General features: G+C 53.2%; 3 protein-coding genes and 1 long non-coding RNA gene across 14 annotated transcripts in view; 1 reads left to right on the forward strand and 3 right to left on the reverse strand.

The window, feature by feature from the left end:
* Positions 1-4,249: 4,249 nt before the first annotated feature.
* C18H17orf49 (chromosome 18 C17orf49 homolog) lies at positions 4,250-7,064 on the reverse strand. Of its 3 annotated transcripts, none has more exons than XM_060081788.1 (6): positions 6,939-7,064; positions 6,656-6,750; positions 5,916-6,017; positions 5,044-5,234; positions 4,714-4,818; positions 4,250-4,511 (listed from the first exon to the last, which is right to left on the reverse strand). In XM_060081788.1, the coding sequence occupies exons 1-6, from the start codon at positions 6,957-6,959 to the stop codon at positions 4,507-4,509; spliced, it is 519 nt and encodes a 172-aa protein (XP_059937771.1). In that variant the 5' UTR covers positions 6,960-7,064; the 3' UTR covers positions 4,250-4,506. The 3 variants fall into 3 exon arrangements, with proteins under 3 accessions (XP_059937771.1, XP_059937770.1, XP_059937772.1); XM_060081787.1 differs by having other exon boundaries at positions 4,250-4,515; XM_060081789.1 differs by lacking the exon at positions 5,916-6,017 and having other exon boundaries at positions 4,250-4,515.
* Positions 7,065-7,264: 200 nt separating this feature from the next.
* On the reverse strand, positions 7,265-9,021 carry RNASEK (ribonuclease K). Its single transcript, XM_060080637.1, has 3 exons — positions 8,803-9,021; positions 8,031-8,107; positions 7,265-7,653 (listed from the first exon to the last, which is right to left on the reverse strand). The coding sequence occupies exons 1-3, from the start codon at positions 8,878-8,880 to the stop codon at positions 7,512-7,514; spliced, it is 297 nt and encodes a 98-aa protein (XP_059936620.1). The 5' UTR covers positions 8,881-9,021; the 3' UTR covers positions 7,265-7,511.
* Positions 9,022-9,183: 162 nt separating this feature from the next.
* The window catches only part of LOC132477986 (uncharacterized), a 71,704-nt gene continuing 56,445 nt past the window's right edge, over positions 9,184-24,442 (forward strand). For both annotated transcript variants that reach the window (XR_009530355.1, XR_009530356.1), the window contains exons 1-2: positions 9,184-9,444; positions 11,309-11,389. This is a non-coding gene — a long non-coding RNA (uncharacterized LOC132477986). The remainder of the gene's footprint in view (positions 9,445-11,308; positions 11,390-24,442) is intronic.
* LOC132477983 (polyunsaturated fatty acid lipoxygenase ALOX12) lies at positions 10,718-22,838 on the reverse strand. 8 transcript variants are annotated; one of them, XM_060080629.1, is made up of 15 exons: positions 22,644-22,838; positions 21,859-22,017; positions 21,545-21,746; positions 19,947-20,028; positions 19,738-19,860; positions 19,518-19,621; positions 19,107-19,267; positions 18,097-18,240; positions 17,113-17,322; positions 14,584-14,670; positions 14,193-14,362; positions 13,578-13,699; positions 11,615-11,715; positions 11,322-11,492; positions 10,718-11,206 (listed from the first exon to the last, which is right to left on the reverse strand). In XM_060080629.1, exons 1-15 carry the CDS (start codon positions 22,743-22,745, stop codon positions 11,027-11,029), a joined length of 2,118 nt encoding a protein of 705 aa, XP_059936612.1. In that variant the 5' UTR covers positions 22,746-22,838; the 3' UTR covers positions 10,718-11,026. The 8 variants fall into 8 exon arrangements, with proteins under 8 accessions (XP_059936612.1, XP_059936611.1, XP_059936615.1 ...); XM_060080628.1 differs by having other exon boundaries at positions 22,638-22,838; XM_060080632.1 differs by lacking the exon at positions 22,644-22,838 and adding an exon at positions 22,342-22,628 and having other exon boundaries at positions 11,322-11,375.

The following is a 24,442-nucleotide window of genomic DNA, read 5'->3' on the forward strand; positions in this document are numbered from 1 at the left end:
GGGTCACACCCTCGTATTTTGTGTGGGGAGACGTTGGTGGGGCAAGGTTAATTTGGAGAAGGGGGGCAAGAGCTGAGTACAGCTGCAAAGCAGGACTTGCATTTGGGCTCAGGAGAGTCTACCGTTGCCCAGTAATGAGTGACCATTATCCGTGGAGCTGCATATTGAGGCCTGGGGCCCTCCCCTTCAGATGTGAGGGTGTCTTTATTTGGGTGCAGGAAAGAACTGCTGAGAAACTGAGAATGGGGAACCACTGGGGATTCACGGTGGTGAGGTGGCTTTTGCAAATGAGGGTTACTTTGGTCTCTGCCCAGTTGGAGGTGGGAGTTAGACTGGGGGCTCCCTTTGGTATCAGGATGGAGTTACTTTTGTGTTGTCTGGTCAATTTGTCAATTGTGGGGTGCATGTTTACTATGGGGTGTGGAGTTAGTTTGATTGTCCTGGGCCCTGAAGGCTGCATTCAGGGTTGAGGGCCAGTAGTAAGTCTGAGGTATGGAGCTGATTTTGAAGCTACATTAGTTCTAGGGATTCTGACACCCACAGTTTGGAGTTTGTCATCTTGGAATATCAGGGGAAACTGCTAGGTGTTTTTCAGAGGTGGATGAGGATTTTGTTTTGAGGATTCATAGTCATCGGTGTATGTGGACAATCTGATTTCAAGTGGAGTAATCATGCTGGTTTTGGGGTGCAGTCTGTTTTGGGGTGCCAGATAAGTTTTGAGGTTCCGATTATATTTGGGGGACATGAAATTCAATTTGGGGTTTTTATTAGCTTGAGGTGGAACGTAATAGGAACTTGGGAGCAAGTTTGAAGGCCTTCTGTGGTTGTGGTCCTTGCCAGGGAGCAAAGCTTTATATTTGAATGTTGTGCAAACTTACTTTGAGGAGGGGGATATTTCTGTGTATGCACTGAGAACCAGGAGGCTTTTTCCAGGGGGAGAAACAAGGTGAGGGCCCAGGGTAGGAGACTAAAGTTTTGGGGTGTCCTTATTTTGGGGGTGTTTTGCCACTCTTTGGGTGCATTTGGTGTAACTGAGTGATGGATCATGAGGTGAGATTGATTTTAGGGTCCACTTAATTTGGAGCATGATGCTGCTTTGGGATGTCCTGTGCTTATAGCTCCCGCTCACCCCAGATTCTAAAAGTCTCTTTCTTTAGTGAACCTCCAAATATTCCCAGGATTTGAAGGACGAAATTTGGAAAGGGACTGTATCTCCCCTTATTTCTATGTGGCCTGGATAGATCTGAGGGAGAAAAGGTGGTTTCAGACTCTGACCCCCAATTTCTTAAGGGCACATACCTCGGCTTGGGGGCACATGGGGGGGAAATCGGGTGTGTTGTGGTAAAGTGGACACCCCTGACTAGGGCAGTCTGTTGGAACTGTGCAAGGAGAGGTGGTAGTGAGGTACAAGGAGGGGAATCTTGTACCCTGATTTTCTAGGATAAGAGCCCCAAACAGAAAGCAGACAGAGGACTGGGAGTGTGGGTGAGATGGGGGGGGTTCCCCACGGCAGCAGGGGCTGGGGGGTAATCCAGGCCAGCTCTGCACACCCCGGTCCCTGCTCTCTTTGGCTCTCCTCCCCTCTCTCCCTCCCACCGCCCACCCCCCCAACCCAAGGAAAAAAACTGCCTGTGCAACAGCAATGGCAGATTCCAATCCTCCAGGCTTTCCTAAACCACCACGGAGACCAGCCAGGGGGGAGGGGAAGGGAGGATCGGGCTTTCCTGCTTCCCTAAGACTGGGGCTATGAGCTTGACCTCCTGGCCCCTAGCCCTTCGAGGAGTGCCCCCCTCCCCCGGCCTGGAAGCCAGGTGTCCTGGACCCTAGCCCCCGAGCGGGGGGGTGGGGGGGGGCCTGGAGAGACGGGGAGGAGGAAGGAGGGAGTGACTTCCAAAATTGGCATCGGGACAGAGCAGGGCTGGCGGGAGGCAGGTGAAAGACGGAATTTTCCTGAAAAAACGGGGGGATCTGAGGACCCCAAATTTGGGGAGCTAGTCCAGAACCGTCCAGCCAACATCCTAGATTTTTTTGGGATTTTTTGGGGCCCCCGGGACCCCTCTAGATGGGGTGAGGAATGTAGTGTTGGGGGAATCTGACTGGGGCATTGCAGCTGCCTCTCCCGCCGAGTTGGAGACGGATGGGCTGGGACGGGTTTGGGGGGGGTGTCCCCAATTCTGACTGGGAGTGGAGGAGCCCCCTCATGTGCTCTCTTGTGGGGGTCCCCCCTCCCTAGGGCACTCCCCACTCCCTGAGCCAGCCGAGAGGAAGGAGGCCAGCGATGCGACTGGGGCGGCTCCTTTCTCCTGCACCCCAAATGTGAGGGATGCACCCCAAATTTTGTTCCCTTCAAAATAGGGGACCAGGATCTCAGGGGAGAGTAGCTGAGGTAAGTGGGGAGGAAAGTGTCCCCTGTTTTCAGGAGAGACGTGGCGGTTGGGGGGGAGGTTTGGAGGTGCGTGCTGGGGTGGGGTTGGGCTTTGTCAGCCTTGAAACTGGGGGGATGATTGGAGAGGCTTTCTCTTACACCCCGAAACTGGAGTCCCCCAGATGGAAACCAAAGACAGGCCAGAGGGCCCCCCAACATCCCCAGCCGTTAGTATAGTGTTTGATTTCTGTTTCATCCCCACAAAGGCTCTGCCGAGGATGGGAGTTGGGGGCAGCTCTTCGGTTTGGGGGGTACAGGGGGTGGCATGAGGAGCAGGAGGCCTTGGCAGGATTTGATGCTGGACAGATAGGGGTCTCGACCGAGGGGCTCCGGCATCCCCCGGGGCCTGAAAACTCTGCTTACACCACCATCTTAGATCTTTTTGATTGCTAAGAGTTTTGGGGGGTGTGTCGGAAGGTGGGGGTAGTAAAGGGTGGGATGGGAGGTGGGAGGATAACTTTTGGGGTTTAGGGGATATTATTTTGATTTGCGGAAGGGATCTTGGCCCTTGGATTTTGCTTTCTGGTGGGTGTTTTTTAAAAATCAAGTCCTGGACAGGAGAAAAAGGCTGAGGGAAGGCCTAGGGTGGGGGTGGGGAGAGGCATGTTTGTCTCAGCTTAAACGTGGCTTTCTGGGGTGGGCCTGCCTTCCTGGGCCTGGTGAAGGGGCTGTGGGGGGTTGTTGCGGGGGGTGGGACTTGGGTCCTGGGGGTCCACGGGGAGCGGGGACAGTGCTGGGGGTTGACTACCTGGCCCCCAGGTCCAGATGGCCCTCTTCCTGTGCCCTGCTGCTCCCCTTTCCCCCTGGCCTCCATTTCCTGCCTTTGGCCTCCATCTTGTGGCAGGCCCAGGGCCCAGGGCGACTTCCGGCCCCCCTCTCCCGACCATGTTCCGGCCCCACCACCTCTGGACTGCCAACTCCCAACCCTGCTGTCCTTGGCCTTCTGTCTCTCCTTGCTTTCTCTTGGGTTCTGACCCAGGGAGGGGAGGAACGGACACAGGAAGCCTTGGGTCCCTGCCCTTGCTGAGTCGAGAGGCAGTCTGTTGGTCCCCTCCAGTCATTCCCTGCTTCCTCTGCCTCTGCCCCCACCCTAGGGATCCCCTGAGCACAGTTCCTACAAGGAAGATGGTTCCAGTCTTATTACACTGCGAGCTCACCCCTTAGGCCCCTCTCCCTCCAGTTGCCTGCTCAGTGTCCAGCTCTGGTTTCTTGCTTTCCCCAACGCTTCTTGGGGCCATGTTTGCCTTTTAAGCCTTCCCACCCTTGGTGGTAGGGGTCTTCACAGCACTGCCTCGTGCTCCCTTCTTCTCAACCCACCCCAGTCCTGCTCCCGCCCCAGCAGCACACTGTGGTTTGTACGGCACTGTGGCCACGTCCAAACCACACTGTGGTGTTAGAGCGAGGGTGGGGGAGGCACCGCTGAGGCTTGGCCGGGGAGGCCACCCTGGACAAGCGACACGAAAAACATCTGGGGCCTTCTGGTGAGGTGGCGGGGGTTGGGGGTGAGGGTGGAAATGGAGGTGTGACCTCACTGGAAGCTGCCCTTCTGATATCCCCACGGTAGTCTCAGGAGCACCGCCTGCCAGAGACCCCGGAGTAAGTGCTGCCCCCGGAGAGCAAAGTGGAGCCTTTGTTGCCCACGCCCAGCTCCCCTGGCTCTAGCAGCACAGAAATATTGGCACTGGGAAGAAAGCCTGCCAATATTGGCTGTGCTGCTCCAGGCAGGGTGGTGAGAGCCGCTGAGGAGGGGGCTGAGCCCCGGGGTCCAAGGAGAGAGGGAGGTGTCCCTTGCACTCCAGTAATGTCAGGCTGAAGGCACCAAGCTGAGAGGGAGATCTTTACTGTTTTCGGTATAAAAATGTCCATCAGTTGGGGGTCAAAGGGGTTGGAGCAAGATGCTCATACAGCAACAGCAAGGTGGGCCACCCGGCAGCCTTTCCACCCTCTCTCATGCAGGCCTTGCTCAGAGTCCCAACCGGTCCACAGGTCCAGGGTGAACAGTGAGAGGGGTGAGAGGTGGAAGGCTCAGCAAGAGAGCAGAGGAGGATCAGCGGAGGTCAAGAGAAGGCCAGAATCCAGGGTCAGGCTGTCTGGAACAGGAAGTAAAATGGGCCGAGATGGGGCGAGCCCCAAGTATGACTCCCACCTCCCTAGAGCACCAGCTCTTTGCAGAACCAGTCCCCTGCATGCACAGGAGGGAACCTTCTCTTCCACAGCCCCTGGGAGGGGAATCCTGCTGAGACCCTCCCCCACCCCTTCAGCCGTTGTGGGAGGAGGAGGACTCCTACCCTGGTCGAAGTTGAGTTTCTTGGCTGGAGGAGTTTCTCCTAGCCCTTCGATATCCACCAGGTCACTGTTGGCGTCCGAGTCGTTCAGAGCACTGAGTGTCACATCTGGGAGGGGGGCACAACCTAGGTTCTAGGTTCCCTGATGGTCCCCACCCCCACCCCGCCCACTTCCCCAAGTTTCAAGCTCTCCCTCCCTCCCCTACCCCAGCCACTCTCTGGGAACCTTCACTGGGAGAGGAAAGGAGATCTGTCCTTTGATCCAAGCCCAACTCTCTCCCTGAACCTCAGATGGGACCTTTAATCCCCAGGCAGCAACTCCACAGCCCTTACCAGCCTTCTGTTTCTTTATGGGGGGACCGCCGGCCTCAGGGGCACTGGAGCTGCTTGGTGGAGGGGCAGCTGGAGGAGGCGACAAGACACCAGATGCCACCTTCTTGGGCCCTTTCTTGGGTGAATCAGCTGGAAGGGGGATGCCGGAGTCTTCATATACCTTGCGTTTCACGGTGGCCTTTATCTGAGCCCTGAAGAGAAGAGAGAGCAAGCTAGGAAGGGAGTCATCAGAGAGGCTAAGGGAAGAAGGGAGGGGAGGGCAGGGGCAATGGGCCACTCTGAAAGAACACTGGGGAGCCCCTTCATAAGAATCCAGGCGAGGGCCCCGACTCTTTGCTAGGGTTCTCGTTTTCCTGAAGCGTTGCAGCCACTTAGGGCAAATGGAGGCTGAAGAGTGGGGTCCACCTGAGAGTGGGAAAGGCCCGTCTTCTACTTCTCTTCTGGGAGAGATGTATGAATGTGGAAGGCTACGAGGTAAGCCTGGGTGACCTACTGGGAGATTGAGACTTATTAATAGATCCTGATCCACTAGCTCAGAATCATAATATCCCTGGAAACACCACAGTAGAGTCTCAAAAGATCTGTATAAATAACCAGGGACTTCCTGTTACCAAATTCAATTATTGGGTGTCTTTGGCAACCTAAAATCAAATTCTTGTAAGGTCCTGATTACCACAGCAGTTTAGTAACTTCTGACCAATTGTGACAATTCTTTTATTCTTTCAGTTCTCCAGGGACTTTGTTGCTAACAAAACTAGCAACAAAGTAGGAAAGATGTTGAGCTGGAAGGGAGTTTGAGGAAGATGGAACAATAGGTATGGAGGAAGAAAGCTGCCCACCCGCCCTTTCTCTGCCAGCCAACCCTCCCTCACACTGTCCGTTCCTTGATGACACAGCTGATGTGATTAAGATCGTCCCCAAATCGCTTCACAGCAGCCCTCAGCATCTCTATCTCCGTCTCCGTCCACTTGGCACTGTCAGAAGGGGAGAAGGGAATAGCGAAAGTGGGAGGAAGAGGGGTGTGGAGCCAGCCCACAGGCTACGCATTCCACAGCAACCAGCCTCTTCCCCGCAATGCCTGGGGCCCCTTCCATAAAGAGGTCCTCCTTAAAAAAACAAAAACAAAAGCAAAAAACAAAATTCTTAAGGCGCCGTGGGAACCCTGAGGACCCCCAACCACACAATATTGTAACAACCGCCACCTTAGAAGAAAACTTCTCCCCCATCAACGTGAAACAGCTGCTGTAAACAGCCCACTGAAACCCATACAACAAGTGGGGGTCTTACAGACAGAGCCTCTAAACACAGTCTGCTGCAGTCTGACAGAATTCCACATGATTTGGGGGGTGGGGTGGTGTGGGTAGTGGTGGCGGTCTATGGTCTACCAGTTCGCAGCAGGGTAGAGCTGTGAAATGAGTCCGGATTATGAGCCTCGGTCTGTGGTTTATCTGTCATTCATTCATTCAACAATCATTTATTAACACCTACTCTGCGCTGTGCCAGGCACAAAGGGAAACTAACATCTGTCCCTGCCCTAGAGAGTGTGTCGGTGTCTGTGATCGAGACCCAGCGTCCGCTCTCAGCGTCCATCTCCCAGCCCGGGCTCACGTACCCCGCGGGGGAAGAGTCGGCCACGGGATGCAGCTGCATGGTCAGCTCCCCGAGCTTCGTGAAGGCGGCGCCCGCCGCGGAGAAGATCTCTCCGACCTGGGGGGGCGGGGCAGCATTACGGGGGGCCGGCGCACAGTGCCGCGCCGGACCGCCCGGAGCCCCTAGCCCCACCCCAGGCTGGACTCCCGCCCGCCCCTCGCCCGGGATGGAAGAGCCGGGAACCAACTTGGGGGGCCCGCCCTCCCGTGGCCGCCAGGGAGCGCTGTCCGCGAGGGAGGTCGAACCTTTGTAGACGCTGACGTCATGGCCCCGCACGCCTCCTCACGGAGACGTTGCCGCCGCCGCTACCCCGGAGCCGGGACCACGGAGAGCAGGGTGATCGAACGGCTCCGGCCCCCGCGCAGGAAGTCCCGCCCCTTCCCTCAGCTGATTGGCTCCAGCTCGGCCGCTCACCGCCTCACCGCCTCGGCGCGCGGGAAGGAGAGTGGAAGACACCGCCTCGCTTCCGGCCCGGCTTCACTCCACTTCCGTCGAGGGGTCAGGACTCCCTGTTTGGAGTCCGAGCTCCAGCCCGGATGCCAGCCCCGCAACCCATGCACACACACGAGGCTTAAGAGAGCAGTTTCTCTTTATTGTGGAACGGTACAAGGCGAGGGGGCCGGAGGGACAGGGAACGGCCAGCCTCGACCTCCCTCCACTGGAGCCGGGCGCCAGAGGTTGAAGAACAAGGGATTCAGTCTCTCGCCATCGAAACCCATTCCGCAGAGGGCGCCAGACTGGGGGTGGGGTGGGTGTGACTGGGTGGGGAGAGTCTTTAAATAGAGGAGGGGGCTGGAGAGGGGGAACGCGACGGTGCTCTAGCGCACCATGTATTCCTTGCGCTTATTGAGCCGAACTTGGCAGAACGAGAAGCCTCCGAGGAGGAGGTAAAGGCCCGCGGCGATGAAACAGTTGTAGCTGACTTGCTCGTAAAGGTTGTATATGTTCTGGGGGCCATTCCTAGGGGTGGGGATTAGGCAGAGAAATATCGGAAACATTATTAACAGCAGCCAACATTTACAGAGCACTTACTATGTGCCGGGTACCGTTCTAAACGCTTTTACATGTATTATCTTAATCTTCATAACCCTATGGGGTGAGTTCTGTTATAGCATCCACTTTGCATAGGTGGAGGAGGCACAGAGAAATCAAGGGAAATACCTAAAGAAGCCACACCTAAAGCGGTGGGTTTAGGATGGCCGCTGAGGTCTGACTCCCAAGACTGCTCCTGTGTGCTAAACAGAGCAGCCAGTTCCCTAGCCTCTGGGCCCCAAGCATCCAGCCTCCTGCAATTCCCCGCTCATGATTCTGACCACTTCCCCCGCCTCTCCACTTACTCAAAATCTTTCTCCGTTAAGGGAACGTCTTCAATTAGCACAGCGGAATGGACATTGAAAAAGATTCCGAGCATTATCTGCAAAAAGGGAAAAGATAGGTTGTTGAACTCAGGCACCTGACCTGGTCACACTGCCTGAACTCCTCCCACTTCGAATGTTGCCACAACATCTGGGTATGGGAGTTACCAGAATGAGCTGGGATTAGGGATGACTGTTGCCGGATTTGGACTCCAGTCACCCGGAACAGGGCATGAATGGTGACATAGAGAAGACTTGGCTGGGGCAAGGGTTAGGAATAATGAGCAACCGGGCACCAGATTATCATCCTCTCTGGAGGCGTCATTGTCACGGGACAGGGAGGAGGGGGTCAGAGGGAATCGGCACTTCTCCATATTACTTCCTCCTGAAGTGGGTCGGGTAGAGTCCTCGGGAGACAAGGCCCAGCTATCCATTTCGGGAACAAGCTCTCCCTTTCCCCACTGCCCTCCATTCAGCTCAAGGATCTTTCAAGAACGTAGCTCTTCTTCCTCTTACCTTGAGGGTACTCCAAATTGACCAGCCCCGGGGCCCATTCCAAGCTTCAGCTCCCCCTCTCCCTTCCAATTCCCCATTTCTCAATTCAGTTCTGTCTCGTTCTCCAGCGGCTAATCAACCACCCCCTCCGGCCTGTCTGCTGCTTTCAAACGCCTGGTGTCTCCTAGCCTTCTAGCCCTCCAACACCCGGGCCCCTCAGGCCCTCTCCTCTCCGGTTGTCGCCGGGCAGTCCCCTCACCAACATGATCACTCCCCAGGCGCTGAGGACGATGCCGCAGGCGGCCAGCTTGGGCCCACAGCACAGAAGCGACGCCATGAAGAAGGGAGTTGGGGATCGCCTAGATGTGGACCAGATAGGAAGGCGGTGAGAGGAAGCCCCGATGAGCTGGGGGTGGGGGGAGAAAGAGAGCTGGACTTGGGGGCTCGGCGGAGGACCGAGAGCAGGGAGAGCGACTGAGGGGGGCGTGGCTTCCGGGCCCAACCATCGGGCTGGGGGGCGCCAGGCGGAGAACGCTGGCGCCTCCGGGTCCTCTCGGACTTCGGCGGGAAAGGGCGGTGTTTCTGAAATCGTAGCAGCCCCTCGGGAATCCCTTATTGACCCATATATAGCTGGGGTGCGAGTATTGCAGGAGCAAAGTTCTCCGGTTTCTTGGATTTCCCCCCTCTCCAGTTTGGAATGGGAGGAACCAGTATATCATGTGACCAAGTCTGGCAAGTCACGTGACGAGGAAGAAACTGTAGCCGGGCCGCAGGAAAGCTTTTATCTCTGGCGGAGCTCCTCGTAACCTTGGCGATGCGCTCTCAGCAGCGGAGGGTTGAAATTATGTCATTTTTCTCTCAGATACCTTAGTCTCGGGTGGTATCCTGTGATGGAGATGTGGTAAGTGAGACATGGAGATTTACACTGAGAGAGAACGCCTGTATCTCCTCTCTACTCATCCCTACCCTTTAAAATAGACACTCTGACACAGTAAAAGAAGACATGGAGCCCCTTCCTGAGCCCAAGCGTGCTGTTCTGGCTAGAACGCTTTAAAATTGCTGAGGGTTCTTGGCATTGGAAATACTTAAGTAACGTTTTGTTACCAAACACGGAATATTGAAGAGTTGTGGTTGCCAAATCCAGGAAAAATATGAGTTTTAGGAAAAGTCCAGGGAAAGCAGATTCAGTGAACAAGCTGTTAAGGTGAGTGGCCCTGCCAAATGTGCTGGAGAAAGGAATAAGTACACACAAATGTCACTTTTCTTCCCTACTGTAAACCAAGGAAACTGATCTTAGGTCCTTTGAACAAGGTAGAGTACAAGATTTTAAAAATATGAATGGATCATACCCTCCAAAGAAAAAGTTTGTTTACCTCACTGGTGAAAAACAGATTTGTAGTAATTATTCAGGGAAATAGTGGTGTTTGAAGAACACAGTCTTTCACTGAGTATGTTGTACCCATTCTAGTGAGGACAGTGGTCACAGTATGCTATGACCACCAATTGAGAGGGGTCACTTTGATCCCAAGACCCCAGAACCAGACAAATACTGTCAGTGGTTAGCATAACTTTGTGGTATTTTTCCATTTATTTTGTGCAGATTGTTCTTAAAAGGGTCGTGAAAGAGAACTTGGAACCTGGGAAACACTTAGAGACTCCAGGGTACTGAAGAGCCTGGGATAGTGGCCTTGAGACATTATTTCGTGTCTCTTTTGTTTGAGACTGTCTGGAAGGAAGCCATTTGGGGGTGAAAGTTTTTATTTTGCCTTAGGAGCACCATTCTCATTCAGAGACTTTTAGGGTAGGTGTGTGAATAGGAGACACAGGGGTGGAGGGAAAGTTGCCAAAGAAGAGTCAGGAATTTTTAAGTTGGCCAAGCATGAAGTCAAGCTCCTGGGAAAGGAGAATTAGTTGAGGTAGTCGATTTCTCCAAGAAATCTTCCTCACCCTCTCCACCTACCCCACCGTTCTCTGGATGTTTTGCAAGTAAGGTCAGTGCCTCGGGGTACCGCAGGGTACCGTTGTACAGGTACTGCCCCCAGTCCAGGGCCAAATCCAGCCTGCAGCCTTTGCACATCCCTGTAGCGAAGCACAGGGTCTTTTTGTGTATTTTTGCATTTTAAAATGGTTGACTAAACCAAAAGGAGGATATTTTGTGACACAGGAAGTTCATATTTCACTCTCCGTAAATAAAGTTTTATTGGAACACAGCATTCACTTACACGTTGCCTGTGGCTGCTTCTGTGCTACAACAGGAGAGTTGAGTAGCTGTGACAGACTGTGTGGCCTACAAAGCCTAACATATTATCAGGCCCTTTACAGAAAAGTAAAGGCCCTTGGGCTCATGGGATGCAGATGTAGGGGGTTTAATTGGGGGAGGAAATAGAGCCTCTGCAGCAGAGACTAGGAAACCATGAAACTCAATATGGACCTGTCAGTCCCAGAGCTGATCTACAGTCTTCCCGGTGGGGGTGTCTCAGAGCTCAGATAGTGATGCTGTTCTCTATGAAGCTGGGCTTTAGGTATTCATAGGGCAGGTCAAGTTGTTCATTCCGGGCTGTAATCTCCCTTTCCAAGTTTTCCAGGTCTGTTTGGAATTGGTTTAGTACAGACTTGGCCTTGGGGTCTGAGAAATACTTTTCTTTGTGATGCCCCAGAGGCACCTAAGAAAGAACAAAGGATCAGTCAGTTTTGAGTCAGACACACCTAGAGCCTAGCCCTTCACTCTTATGTTTCCCTTCCAACTGTCACTTCCCTTTCCCCAGGGTCCTCTCTTACCATGTCTGGCTGGCGGCGCCCCAGATGCCATGTGATGACCATTTGAAGACCAGCCTGTTGGACATCAGGTAGTGAGCCCATCACCGTGGCCATTGTCACATCTTCCTTGGTGGTAGGTGGGGGCATCCGCATTGTGCATGGGGCATTAGGGACCCAGGCATACCAGTCCAGCTGGGGGAAGAAACTGCAACCCTAGGATCCTGGTACTTAGGGCTTGAACCCCCATCTCTCCCTTGGGCATCCCAAGGTCCAGACACTTGCCTTCAGGGACCTGGGCTTTCAGCTCTCCATACCTGGCCTTGGTTGATGGCCCCATGCTGAGCAGTGCACGTGAAGACACACATGGTAAGGAAATGGCAGAGTTGATTCTGGGACTGGAAGGAGATGGGGAAACCTGGGCAGGAAGGAAACAGGACTTAGAGGCTACAGTCTGAGAGGAGAGAAATAAAGGCCGAAGACTTGGGATGTCTACATTTTGGAATTGATGGTTGTTTGTTTAGTTCATTTATTCAAATATATTTGCATCAGACATGGATTTCAATTCAGATTCAAGTAATATAGTTGGGTTACCTTAGGCCAATTACTTAAACTCGCTGAACCTCAACCCCTTGACCTGTAAAGTGTAGATGATACCTATTTTATAAATGAGATAATCACCTGGTGTGGAACAAGTTCTCAATAAATAATAAGTATTGTTATTTTGGAAGGGTTGGGGACTGAAAAGTTCTGAGTGATCAAAAATCCTCTGCCTCAAAAAGTGGTTGAGAATTTAGGGATGCTTCCTCCTATTCCCAGGTAGGGAATTACAAGTGTCTGAATTATAATGTGAAGGATAAGAGAAGTCATAGATTTATAGGGTCATAGCCAAGAGAGGCTTTCCACAAAGATTATGTCAAGCCACTCAATTCACAGTGGAGGTGGGGGGTTCAGAGACCCAGCAATCCTGTCAGTTAAGTGGAACAAATATAATCACTTCCCTTTTGTAGATTAAAAAAAAAAAAACACCGAAGACCAGAGAGATTAAACTGCTTGTCAGGACTGCATAATTGGGAAAAGGCAGAGGCTGATCTTGAACTCGGGTTCCTGACTGCTAATCTCAGGCCGTTTTTTATTTTGGCACACTTTCTCCAAAGAGTCTGTTGGGAAAGTGAGGCAAAGGTGAGCTATGAGAACTGAAGGACAGTGGAGGAAGAGAGAATGAGAGGCACTTAGTGGAGGTTAAAGTTCACATGTGGATGTTTATTTTCGTTTTCCAAATGTAGATACTGGTTGGGGAAAAGATGGCCAGGGAGAGGAGGGGTCTCCTGGGAGCACGTGGAGCCCAAGGGACATACCGAGATGTACTAGAGAAAGTTTGGTCCTGAAAGGGGGGGTGCTGCAGCCACAGATTCCCTAGGGAGACGCTCCCTCCAGAGGGCGGGTGTTGTGTTACTGCTCACGGCACTCTCAGAGGCCGGCCATAGCGGCTCCCCAGTAAATGTTTGTAGTTGTCCCACAGAGGCAGAGATGTTGGTGCAAAGTATGAGGGGCGGGGACAGAAGGACAATTTGGAGCAGAGTCCAGGCTGGCCCATGTGTGAGAGAAAGAGGAGGAGCGGAATCTAGGAAGAGCTCAGGAAAGGCTATTTCTTCCCCAGAGGTTAGAATGTGGGTGGGGTGCTAAAGACGGTGGCTGGATCCTAGCGGCGGTGGGGAGAGGCTGGATTGGCCAAAGAAATGTGAGCCCCAAGGGGCAGGGCACCGAGTTCGGGGCTGAGCCAAAGCACGCAGAGCATTGTGTTTGCATCTAGAAATGACCTTGCACCGTGGTCAGTGTGCAGTAGACCTGGACTTTCTGTGCGTGTGCTGGACAGTAGCAGGCAGGAGGAGAAGAGGGAGAACAGAGGGGGTCATTACGGGCTTTGGTGGAAGAATCTTCCCATTTATATCCTCAAGTAGGAACAGACACCCATGAGGAGAGAACGTGAGCCCCAGCAGGGCCTGGGCAGATCCCTTGCTGGCTGGGGTTCTGGCCCTGTGGCGTCGCATGCTGTGGCAGGTTAGGGGATGGGGTGGAAGTAAAGGTTCATGGCCAGGGTCTCTGAGGAGGATGATCCTGGGGTATCTAGAATTGTCCTGAGTCTTAGGAGGTGGGAATGGGATTCAGATGTTTGATGTGTGGAGGGAGAGGGGGTGGGATGAGGGGTTGGGGTCCTGAACCCACACTCTGCTTGGGCAGAGTGTCCAAGGAGCTCCTGTCCCTGGGGAGGGCTCTCACCTCGGTTCTGGGCCTGGCACAGCCCCACCTCAGTGATCTCCCGACACCAGACCTGCAGCTCAGGGTCCCCTCTCACGACGTCATCCCCGCAGTAGAAAAGGTGGATGATCCCCTCCACGTACCTGCCCAGGGGAGAAGGGAGGTGAGCTCCTTGAGAGGAGAAAGCTTCAGCCTTTGACCCCTGTACTTTTCCATGGTCTCTGCCCAGCTGACTCTCAATGTATCTGAGTATAGATTCTTCAAGACCTGCCTTTTGGGTCATTCCCAACTCTTTTCTACAAACTAGTCTAGAGACGAAGAACACGGGGGTCATTAGTTCTAGGAATCCCCATACATGGCTGACAGCCATTCTCCCTGACAAAACCCCTGATTTTTCCAGATCCCTCAGCCTCCCAGTCCACAGCTTTCCCAGCGTAGGTTCTCTGTCCCCAGCCTTCTCCTTCTCAGGCCGTACGCACTGACTCACGCTTCCTCATCTCTCCCCAGGATCCAGTCCTTTGCTCCTCTTGTCTGGACCTTCTTGTTTTCAGGTTCCTTTTGCCCCATGCTGACCTCAGGCCAGAGCCCCACTCGCCCTCTCCCCTGCCGCATTTCTCGGCTCCCCATCTCACCCACCGGGCAGTGATCTCCCAGAGCCGTAAAGCATCGCAGGCATAGAGAGCCCCCGGGGTTCCCAGCAGGCCGCGGTCAGCCAGATCGTTGGGAGGACAGAGGGAGCAGTAGGTCAGCTGAGCCAGGGCCCGGCGGAGCAAGTGCACATGGCCCCCTCCACCGGTGCTTACTGCCTGGGACAAGAGAGATGCGAGGCCTTGAGGAGGAAGCCAGCACACAGCATATAAGGGGTTCAGATGTGGCATTTTCACATTTAGAGACATAGATATAAAGGGACAGGCTCATGGGTTTAAGGGTCAGGACATTCATCCAGGTTGGTCTGGGATCTTGAAAGTGGCAGGAAATCGTAGAGAGTCAGATGGTGAGGCAGCCCCATGCCCCATCCCCTCCTTACCTTATCAAATATACCTCCATCTGAGATGAGTTGGGTCCGTGCCCGGGTATTGATTTCCATTGTGTAGCGGATGTGTGGGATCAAGAGCTGGGATGGGGGAGATTAAGAGGGGTGGTTTATGGAGGACATGCTTGGGTCCTTCCTTGTAGGCAGCATGGTGCCTACTCTTGATGCTTTCCTCCCTTGACAGGCTGGTCTCTTCCTGCTTCTGTGATCACTCACTCTCGTGATCTTTTCGCCCCTGTGAGTCAGGCTCTGGAGCCAGACTGACCTGGGTTTCACTCTACACTTCAGCACTCACTTTGATACTCATCCAAGGTACCAGACCTTCTAAGTGTTGACCTGTCTATCTCCTGTCTAGCCCCTCCTCTGTCAACAGCGGGTGATAATAGGGTCTTTTGTCTCAGGAGGCTGCGGTGATGTTTATGTGAGTGATGTATGAAGAGTTTTTAGTCCACACAGAAGTCCGTGAATACTAGCTGTTATTGCTTATCTTTATGATTTCCACCTGGGGTGTAGGTGGCCTTTGAGAATCAGCCCCTTTTGATTTGCTTTTATACTCTGTCATTTACAACCTCACAGCTTAAATTAGCCTCTCTACTCATTACCAAAGCCACGCCTCCATCCCCTGGTCGCCTCACTGTTGGTTTTTTGGGGGGTGGGTTCCCTTAGGGAGATAGAGGAGCCATACTGAGCCACGTACGTAAGCAGCAGAGGGGCTGTCGTCAAATCTCCCCCCACCCCCAATTAGGCAGTTAGGTCCCCTCTATTTTTTATAGCTTTTCAAGAAATAGCTTTTCCTTAGCTATTAAAAATGGCCATCTCATCCTCACATGCATTTCTTTTTATCTCAGACTATTTTGTCTTCATTTCCACCCAGTTTATGTACAGGTTTCACGTAGCATTGGTATTTATCTGAGTTGTTGCTGGACACAGGGCGTGAGGCAGAGATAACTCTGGTGCCAGGAGGTCAAAGCAGCTCACATTGGGCTGAAACTTTTCACAAAGTTCATGAAAGGTGCTGAGTGTCATGGAAAGCCCAAAGTCCACATGAGGAGCAGAGATACCTTGGGACAAACAACTCTTAATGAATCATTGCAAGAACTAATTTTTTCTAGCTTTTAGCCTGTGTCGCACCATTAGGTCGTTTCAGCCTTCAGCAACCCCATGATGGGCCTCCCGTCATCCCCATTTAGACCTGAGGACACTGAGCTCACATCTGGGAAGTACAGAGGTTAGGATTCAGGATTCAGACCCCGGCAGTCCGAATCCATAGCCTGTGCAGGTCACCTCTGGGACATTGCTGGCCTAGCTCTCCTGCGTGTATGGATAACGATGCAGCTGTTTGCCGTGACGTCGCTGTGGGAATGGAGATAGCTGGGCAGAGGGCTGAACTCGTAAAGGGAGATTTTCAGTGTGCCTAGAGGCTTAGCCTCTTCAAGGTGAGCAGGAGACGGTGGTGCAGGAGCACCATGAGATCAGTAAAATCTAAGATTCTGCTCATCACACTGGTCTCCATCTTGTCTGTGTCACCCCAGACTCGGAGAGGCCACAGCTACTGTTGGCCAGGCTTGGGGGGCAGGCGGGGCCCCTGGCTGAAACACGGTTCAGTCGTTCTCCTTGCCGGGTGCTCACCTGCATGTCCTACCAACATTTACGACTCCCTGTACCTCAAACTGAACCTCATTTTTGCTTCCCAGCTGGCTTCTCTCCTGGCTTCCCTGTTTCTGACAATTGCTCTGGTTCATAAGCTTGTGTCAGTTTCATCCCTTCTCTGTCTTGTTCCCTATATCTAAAGTGTCATCAAGATTTTGAGGACATTTTTACTCAAGCACAAGCCTTATGTCGCTGCCTTCTGCCGAGCAATAGATGCTGAGCTCACTCATAAAATTACAGGATTTCTAGGTCAGTCTGCAATACCCACCCTTGGGCTTCTGGGTGTTGCAGGAGCTTAGACCTCTGACCTTTCTGTCTCCGGTCTGATATCCAGGCTTGCCGCAGCTACTGTTCCCTCCCTTCCCCAATTCTGATTCTGCTGTGCCACTCTCCTTGCCTCTTGACCTGCTCCTCCTTAGCAAACTCAGTTGGGGTGGAACATACTCCATCAATACTCTAGTGTTTATCGGCTGTCTCTTGTGGTTTCAGATTCTAGATCCAGCTGTTGTTCTCTGGGTAGTTCTTATGGGCACCACTTGTCATTCTGGCTAAATTGTAAATCTCCTAAGGCAGGAACAAAGCTTTTGTTTTACTAGCAATATTCCGGCTGTACTCTAGGCCCATTGCTAGATTGTCAGATCTCTGAGAATTTCAGAGGGTTTCTTTAGTAATATGTCCTGAAGAAATCTTAAGTGACTTGACTTAATTAAAACACAAGTCGCAAAATAATGATGCAGTCTTCCTTCTGTTCTCACCTCTTTCTTTCACAGAGTGATAAAAAATTTTTTTTGCTGCTGCAGTATCATTTGATACTGGGCTGTTTCCTTCCTCTAGGGTCTGAGTGAGGGGGGACATGGAGGGTAGAGGTTGTACCTTGAAGACCGGGTGCAGCCCCGGGAGGCACCTCATGGTGGCCACAGCAATGACCTCAGCCAGCAGGTGGGTGTTCAGCAGATGATATTGGAGCTGGTGCAGTTGGAAATCTGAATTTCGGACCCAGGACTTTGCCAGGAGCCAGGCAAGTGGAGGATCTGAGGGCAGGAACAGTGGTGGGGTCGGGGAGCTGGGGCTGGGAGGCTGGATCTGGGAAAAAGAGAAATTAAGCCTTCATTGAACTCCCACTTTATGTGTGACATTATGGCCAGCAATCTTGGGGAAACAGATGAGTAAGTACGATTATCGCGTCCAGGAGGTATAATCTAGGAGGAGGAATGAGGCCCCTCCCACCCTGTCTCTCACTAGCTGTGGCATGGTCCTCGGGTTGAATGCAGGGGAGTCTGAAGCAGGGAGTCCAGGGAGGAGATCCTGACAGTGTTCTGGGAGAAACGTGATGGGGGTCTGAGTTATGGTGGGGGGTGGAAGGGGAAGCTGGGTGTGTGAGATAATTGACAGTATTTGTTAACTATTGAGACCAGTGGGAGAAAAGAGAGGGGACTGAGAGATTAAATAGTGATTCTCAGAGTGTGTTCCCAAGCTAGCGGCATCCGCATCACTTTGGAACTTGTTAGAACTGCAAATTCTCAGTCGCCATCGCAGACCTACTGAATTGGAAAGTCTCATGCTGGGACGCAGCAAGCTGTGTTTTAACAAGCTGTCAAGGTGATTCTGATACACACTAAAGTTCGAGAACCATCGGGTGTAGGATGAGAACTCCAAAAGGCCATTATGACTCTTGAACAAGTCCTGCCAGTTGGGTGAGTCAGGAGAAACCAGGCTGTAAGCAGAGTGACACGAGAACAGGTCTCACTGTGTGAGGCTGGAGTTTGGGAGTCAAGAAACGGGGGGCTGGTTCCTCGGGAGCAGAGGTGGAGGTGAACAGAAAGCAGTGTTGGGAGGCGGATGCCGAGGGCACCCCACCTGGATGGCCATGGGTAGCAGCTTCCCACTGGTGTCCATCTTCAGCATGACGAGGGGGGCAGCCAGGTACTGCTTCTCTCCTTGGATCACATTGGCTGGAATTCCATCCAGGAGAATGAAATCAGCCTCAAACAGGGAACTGTTCTGGGGAAAGGAGGAATGTATCCATCGTTAGAGTTCGAAGTCTAACCCGAGAGGGCCAGGGCAAAGGGAGAAGACATTCAAGACCTTTATCTGAATTCTTGGCCATCATCCTATGTCGGTTGCAGAGTCCTATTGGCAGAACCAGAGCATCTGGCCTGGTTCCTCTCATTTTAAGTGAAGAAACAGCCTAGTGAGGGTAGACATCTTGCCCAGGGATGTGTGGTGGCAGATCCGATTTTAGAACCAGGCCTGCTCAGTCCAGTGTGCAAGCTGTCCCCTTGTCGAGATGGCCAGGCCCCTTCCCCACTATCCCTCGATGATCTGAACACCTTGTGTTTAGCTGTCACCAGCTCAGCAAACGCTCTTTCACTCCCTAAAACTCACCTTCTCTGCCAAGTAATCCACAGAGGTTCCCCTGCCCAGCCCTGCCACAGAGTCCAGCGCACACATGCACACGGCACGCTCACATCCTGCCTTGCTCGTCCTCCTCACATGCAGCTCACCTCTTCCAAACCCAAGTAACCCCCGCAGTTCTCCCCACCTGATGGCACACTTTCTACCCTTCTCCCTGCCCGTGAACACTGCTGTCCAGAGCACTGACATCAGCCAGGGAATGTCATTGTCCCTGCTGACGCCTCTGGCCCCATCTGCAGCCTGGGAATCCACCCTGTTTCCCCTCTACACCGGGAGCCTCTCATAGTTTTCCCTATGTAGTTTATCACCTCTGGGTTTTTCTAGCACTGGAGTCTGGACCAAGGGGCTGTAGGTTACCACAGCCTCCCTTCCTTGACTCACCTTTGGTCCCTGCCCTTCACTACTTCTGGCCACACCACCAAGGAGAGAACAACACGGGGTGGGAGGGGTACCTGGAGTTCTTTCTCCAGCTGGACCCGTAGCTCCTCCATCCCCGAGGGCAGCACTAGCCGGGAGGGCAGAGAGGTGCAGCGTCTCAGCAGCATGGGATTGGCACCATTGAGGAACTGGTAGCCAAACAATTCATCGTCCTGCCAGTGCTGGCAAACCTTCTCTGTGGGGTCGGGGTGGAGTGTAAGAGGATGTTTACACAGCCGGAATGTCCCTCCTCCAGGCCCTACCCCAGCAATCCAGGCACGTGACTATCCCATATCCAGCCCCTGCCTTTTCATCTGGGGCCCCTGAGAAATGACCCAGCACGATATATTCTCATCTGGGAAGTCTCGTGAGGGGCTGTGGAGTGTGAAGGTCAGGTCATCAAAAGGGGCCATCAAGGGGTTATGGAGACCTGGGGAACCACTGACCAGCCAGGGTACTCTTCTGACCCCAGAAGATGTGATCAAAATCCTCCAAGCAGTTCCAGGAGCTCAGGAGGGTGTAAACGCGTTTGAGGAGCGTCTCCAGCATCCTAGGACAGGAATCGAGCCATGAACCCATTTGCCAATCCCTCAGCCACTCACCATTGACCACCATTTTTGGATCTCCCAGCCCTTTCCCCACTCTGCACTCCAGGCCTGTTCTCACACTTCCTTCAGTGTCCACTCAAAGTCCAGCCTCTTTTCCTCGTGGAATCTCATATTTGCAGGTAGATCGTCCTCACAGCCCGCAGCTATTGTCAGGGGTAACCCTTCCTTCCATGTGGCCCAGCTAGGAGATGGGGACAAGGCTTCAGGGAGGGTGTCCAGGTCAGTGATGGGGGGTACCACTGAGAGGCCCTGTAGGTGGGTGGTCACCAGTATATCTGACGTCTTTCTTTCAGTTCCTTCTCTCGATGTTTCTGGAACACGTCCAATGCGTTGTTTCCTGCCAGGCAGGCTGGGGAGACAGTAAGACAATTGGCCACGGTTTGTGTGGTCCTGTGCTCTCCTCTGCTTGTCCTCATCTTCCTTTTTGCCATCATAGGCCATGTGTTCAGTCACGCTCTGTTGCTTTTACCTCTGGCCTTGCCTCACTCCATTGATTCCTGAGACACATTTATCTTATCATTGCCAACTTTGCACTCTGGGTTTTGCTAATCTCAACCCTCGTCTCTTGTCTTGAGACAACAATCTCATGTTTGACACCCTTTCTTGTCCCTTAACTTGTCTTTCCCCACCTGATCCTATTTCATCAGTATCTATGGTTGGAAAAAATCACCTTAAGTAAGGTGATAAAATCTTGGGAATTCCCTGGTGGTCCAGTGGTTAAGACTCTGTGCTTCCACTGTGCCGGGGGGCATGGGTTCAATCCCTGATCAGGGAACTAAGATCCCGTGAGCCATGTGGCGTGGCCAAAAAAAAAAAAAAAGGTGATAAAATCTCAGTCACTCATATGACCATACCTGTTTTCTACTATATATTGCTTTGGTTAATTTTACATCTCCTGAACCTCACCTACCACACCTCAACCGTCCTCGAAAGGCTTTAGGAACAGCTGTTTGCTTTCTTTCCCTGACTTCACTCTTCTGAGATTTACCATCAGAGTCTATATTATCAACTTGTTCCTGTTCTTATCCGCATTTGTACTCACCTGTCTCAAAGTGATATATTTCATGTTTCCATCCTTACTTGCCCTTGCCCTCATTTGCCTCTGTAATCATCTTTCTTACTTATTTCCCACGGTAACAAATTCTGTATTTGCTGTCCTCATTCATCCCCACCCACCTGTCAGTGTGCACCCTCTCCCTCGTGGTTTTCTTCCATGTTTTCCCAACCAAATCAGCTCTCCAAGTCATATTGCTTATTGTTTCCCTTAGCTGCCTCCTCTTAGGGGTCACCCCCATCCCCTACTCCATGTGCTACCCTCACCTGCCCTGCCCTAACTTGTTCCTCATCCCATACTTCTGTTTCCCATCATTGCTGCGGCTCCCATCCCGTGTCCTCATCTTCTTGGAGGGTGGGATCTGCACATCACTTATGTCCCTGTCCAGCCCCACTTGCAGCCTTTTTTTTTTTTTTTTTTTTTTTTTTTTTTTTGCGGTACGCGGGCCTCTCACTGTTGTGGCCTCTCCTGTTGCGGAGCACAGACTCCAGACGCGCAGGCCCAGTGGCCATGGCTCACGGGCCCAGCCGCTCCGCGGCATGTGGAATCCTCCCGGACCGGGGCACGAACCCGTGTCCCCTGCATCGGCAGGCGGACTCTCAACCACTGCGCCACCAGGGAAACCCGCCTTTTTTATTCTGTGTATAAATTTGGTACTTTATAACTTTTTTTCCCATGTCCTGTCTTCTCCACACTTAACCTGCTGAACACTCACTTTCATCAAGGCCCTCTGACCCTCCGCAGCCCTCCCCCGCCCCTTCCCCAGCAGTTCCTCAGGCCCTGCATCCCCTCTCCCGACACTGCCCCTCACCGGTGCCCTCGGGCAGGCACAGCACGCTGTCGGCCTGCACCCAGCGGTAGCACGGGAAGGTGGCCTCCTCGAAGGCTACAGGGCCCTGCACCGTGATGTGGTCGCAGAACCACGCGTTGTCCACCAGGGAGTGGTGTTTGCGCAGCTTCACGAACTGCAGTGGCCCCAAGTCCTCTGGAATGTCATGCTCAAACTCCTCCTCCTGTGGGACCAGAACCCGGAGACTTAGTAGCAGGGTCCCAGGAGAGGCCGTTTTGCCTGCGGGGGGTGAGGTTGGGGGTCAGAGGTGCGGTGGGGACAGGAGAGGAGGGGACCTTTGTGGAGCCTCCGTTGACAAGGCCTCCAAAGACAGCCTCCCTCGTTCCCTCCTCCGGACATCTGCGCGGTGTGTCTGACGCCCCATCGCACCGGGAAGAAGAGGGAGCGCGGCGCGTGGCCCTCAATGTCTTGAATTGATGTCTGAGTATCAGCACCTGCATCGGTCCTTTAACTGAGCTCTCCTCGCTCCCTCATTCCTAGGAGCGTCCCACTTGACTTCTGATTCTATGTTGACACTGCCCTGGGGTCATTTGGAGAAGGAGTTGGAGGCTGCAAGGACCAGGGCCGGCGGGAAGGGAGAAGGGGTATGCGCTCAGCCCGGGTCCTGGCCCCCAATCCTCTCCTGGCCCAGCCGCCCGGGCGACCCAACACCTGGAAGTCCCAGCACGCACGGTTCCGCAGTCGTTTCGCCCTCGCATCCCGCCCCTCGCCGGCCTCCCGCGTCCCGGCCGGGGTCTGTCCCCGCTCCGCCCGCTGACCTGGCCCCGCGCCGGAAACAGCTGCAGCTCCAGCTCCGTCTCCCCGCGCGCCCCGACTAGCCACAGCTGCACGCGGTCGTGCGACCCGGCGAAGAGTGCGGCCCCGGTGGCCACGCGGATGCGGTAGCGGCCCATGGCAGCCCCGGAGGCTTAGGCGAAGGGAGCCGGATGGGGCGCGCTTCTCGGGGTCGCCGGCAGGTATCGAGGCGCCTCAGGTCCCGGGCCTTTAAAGAAGGGCCCGCGTCCCCGCCCTCCTCACCACTTTCAGACGCTCCCAGTCCCCGCCCCAGACTAGCCTGAACCTGCGAGCCGCAGAGCCGGTAGTGGGGAAGGGCCGTCCCTCCCAGGCCGAGTGGAGCTGTGGGGCGATGAAGGGGCCCCCGCCTGGGTGAGGCCGAGAGCATGGAGGCGCCGGGGTTTCCCTGGACCTCCGGGGGAGGCCTGGGGCCAGGCGCCTCGGGGTTGAAGGCAGCAGGATGAGGACACTTCCTGTGGTCTCCCGGCCTTTTGGAGAGCTAGGAGGAAGAGGGCGTGAGTCAGTCTTCCAAACTCAGGAGAAAGCCTCCGCTTTTCTGGGCTGGGACCCGGGAAAGACCGTGGGCTGAGCCCTGGAAGGCCGGCCTGCTAGGCTGTGCTGGGCCCACGCGGAATGTCCTGCTCTGGACCCAGTGCAGCCCAGTAAGTCTTCAGTTCCTGATTTATACCTCATTTGAGCCCAGTCCTTCAATAAATGACCAGAGGTACCCCAGGCTGCCTAAAACCTGGAAAAGTAACAGCTGAAAGACTTGTCCCCTCACCTCCACCCCCAACCTCATAGCAAACATAGCTGGATTAGGACCCTGGGCACACCCAATACTGAGGGAGGCCTAACTGAGGCAGGGCAGTGAGAGCCTCCTTTTGTCCAACCTTCATAGTGGCTGCTGAGAATGTTAGGGACCAGGTGTTAGGCCGCAGTATGGAGTCACTTAGGGGACTCAGCATCTGTGGGCAATTCCCATGGACTTTGTCCCTTCCAAATGAATTCAGCCTCTTTCCCTTCTGTAGGTTCCAGGTAAATTTTTATTCTGGCCTCACTGACCGTGGTGCCTGCTTTCCCCACCAGAATTCAATTTCCTTCTAAAAAATTAGGTGTAAGGATTTTATTAGTCATGAAGTTCTACTTCTTTCATCTTCCCTTTTGTCTTTGTACTGCTCACTGCCCGCCCTCCCCTCCACTATTTCCTGGTCCTTTGTGGCACTCAGGGCAGGAAACCAGGGAGCAGCGGTGGGGCCAGTGCTGGTTAAGGACTTTGTAAATGTCAGAAGGATGATTCAGGGCTCAGGCTTCACCACCCACCCAGGAAGCCTCTTGCAGGTCCCTCTCCAGGTCTTCTTGACCCAAGTCATTCTAAGCATCGGGCTCACAGTGGATGTGTTTGGCAGTTGGGCTAGGCCGGGGCACTTCCAAACCTTACGGAAGTGTCTGATCCTTACTGAGTGCCCTTCCCCTTCTTATCTTCTGGGCCCACTCCTGCTTACTACATCCTCAGTGCTCAGGGCTGGTGTCTGCCATATGCTGGCCCCCAATTTCCTCCAGTTTGGGATATCCTGTAATATCCAAATAGAGTGGCTCACATTCCCATCTTATGTAGTAGCTGAATCTGGCCTTTCCACACACGCCCTTCAAGGGTCACTTTTAGCTAGAAAAGAGAGTTTGCATCATACCTACTTCCAAAACCAGTCCAAACTTCAGCCTGCTTCTCTGCTGATCCGTGATAACCTTTTCTGCCCACTGGAGAGTTCTCAGAGGCAGGGTGGGGGGTGAATAATTAAGAACAATAATCCAAACTACTACATAACTAATTAAGTTAATGTGTAAAACACTTAGAACGATGCCTGACTGTAGTCTCTGTATGTATTTGCTGCTATTATGCTATTATTTACATTTTGGAAACAAGTTTCAGTTGAATGTCAGCGTCACTCTGAGAAATTCCTCTATCTCTCCCCACTGTTTTTCCATGTCCATCCCATTTAGGGGTCTTACATCTCAAGACCTTCCCACTTTTTTTTTTTTCCTTTTTAAGCACATGCATTATGTTGGGGAATATAATTAAAAACAAAA

This window comes from Mesoplodon densirostris, chromosome 18 (assembly GCF_025265405.1).
Source record: "Mesoplodon densirostris isolate mMesDen1 chromosome 18, mMesDen1 primary haplotype, whole genome shotgun sequence".
NCBI lineage: Eukaryota > Metazoa > Chordata > Mammalia > Artiodactyla > Ziphiidae > Mesoplodon > Mesoplodon densirostris.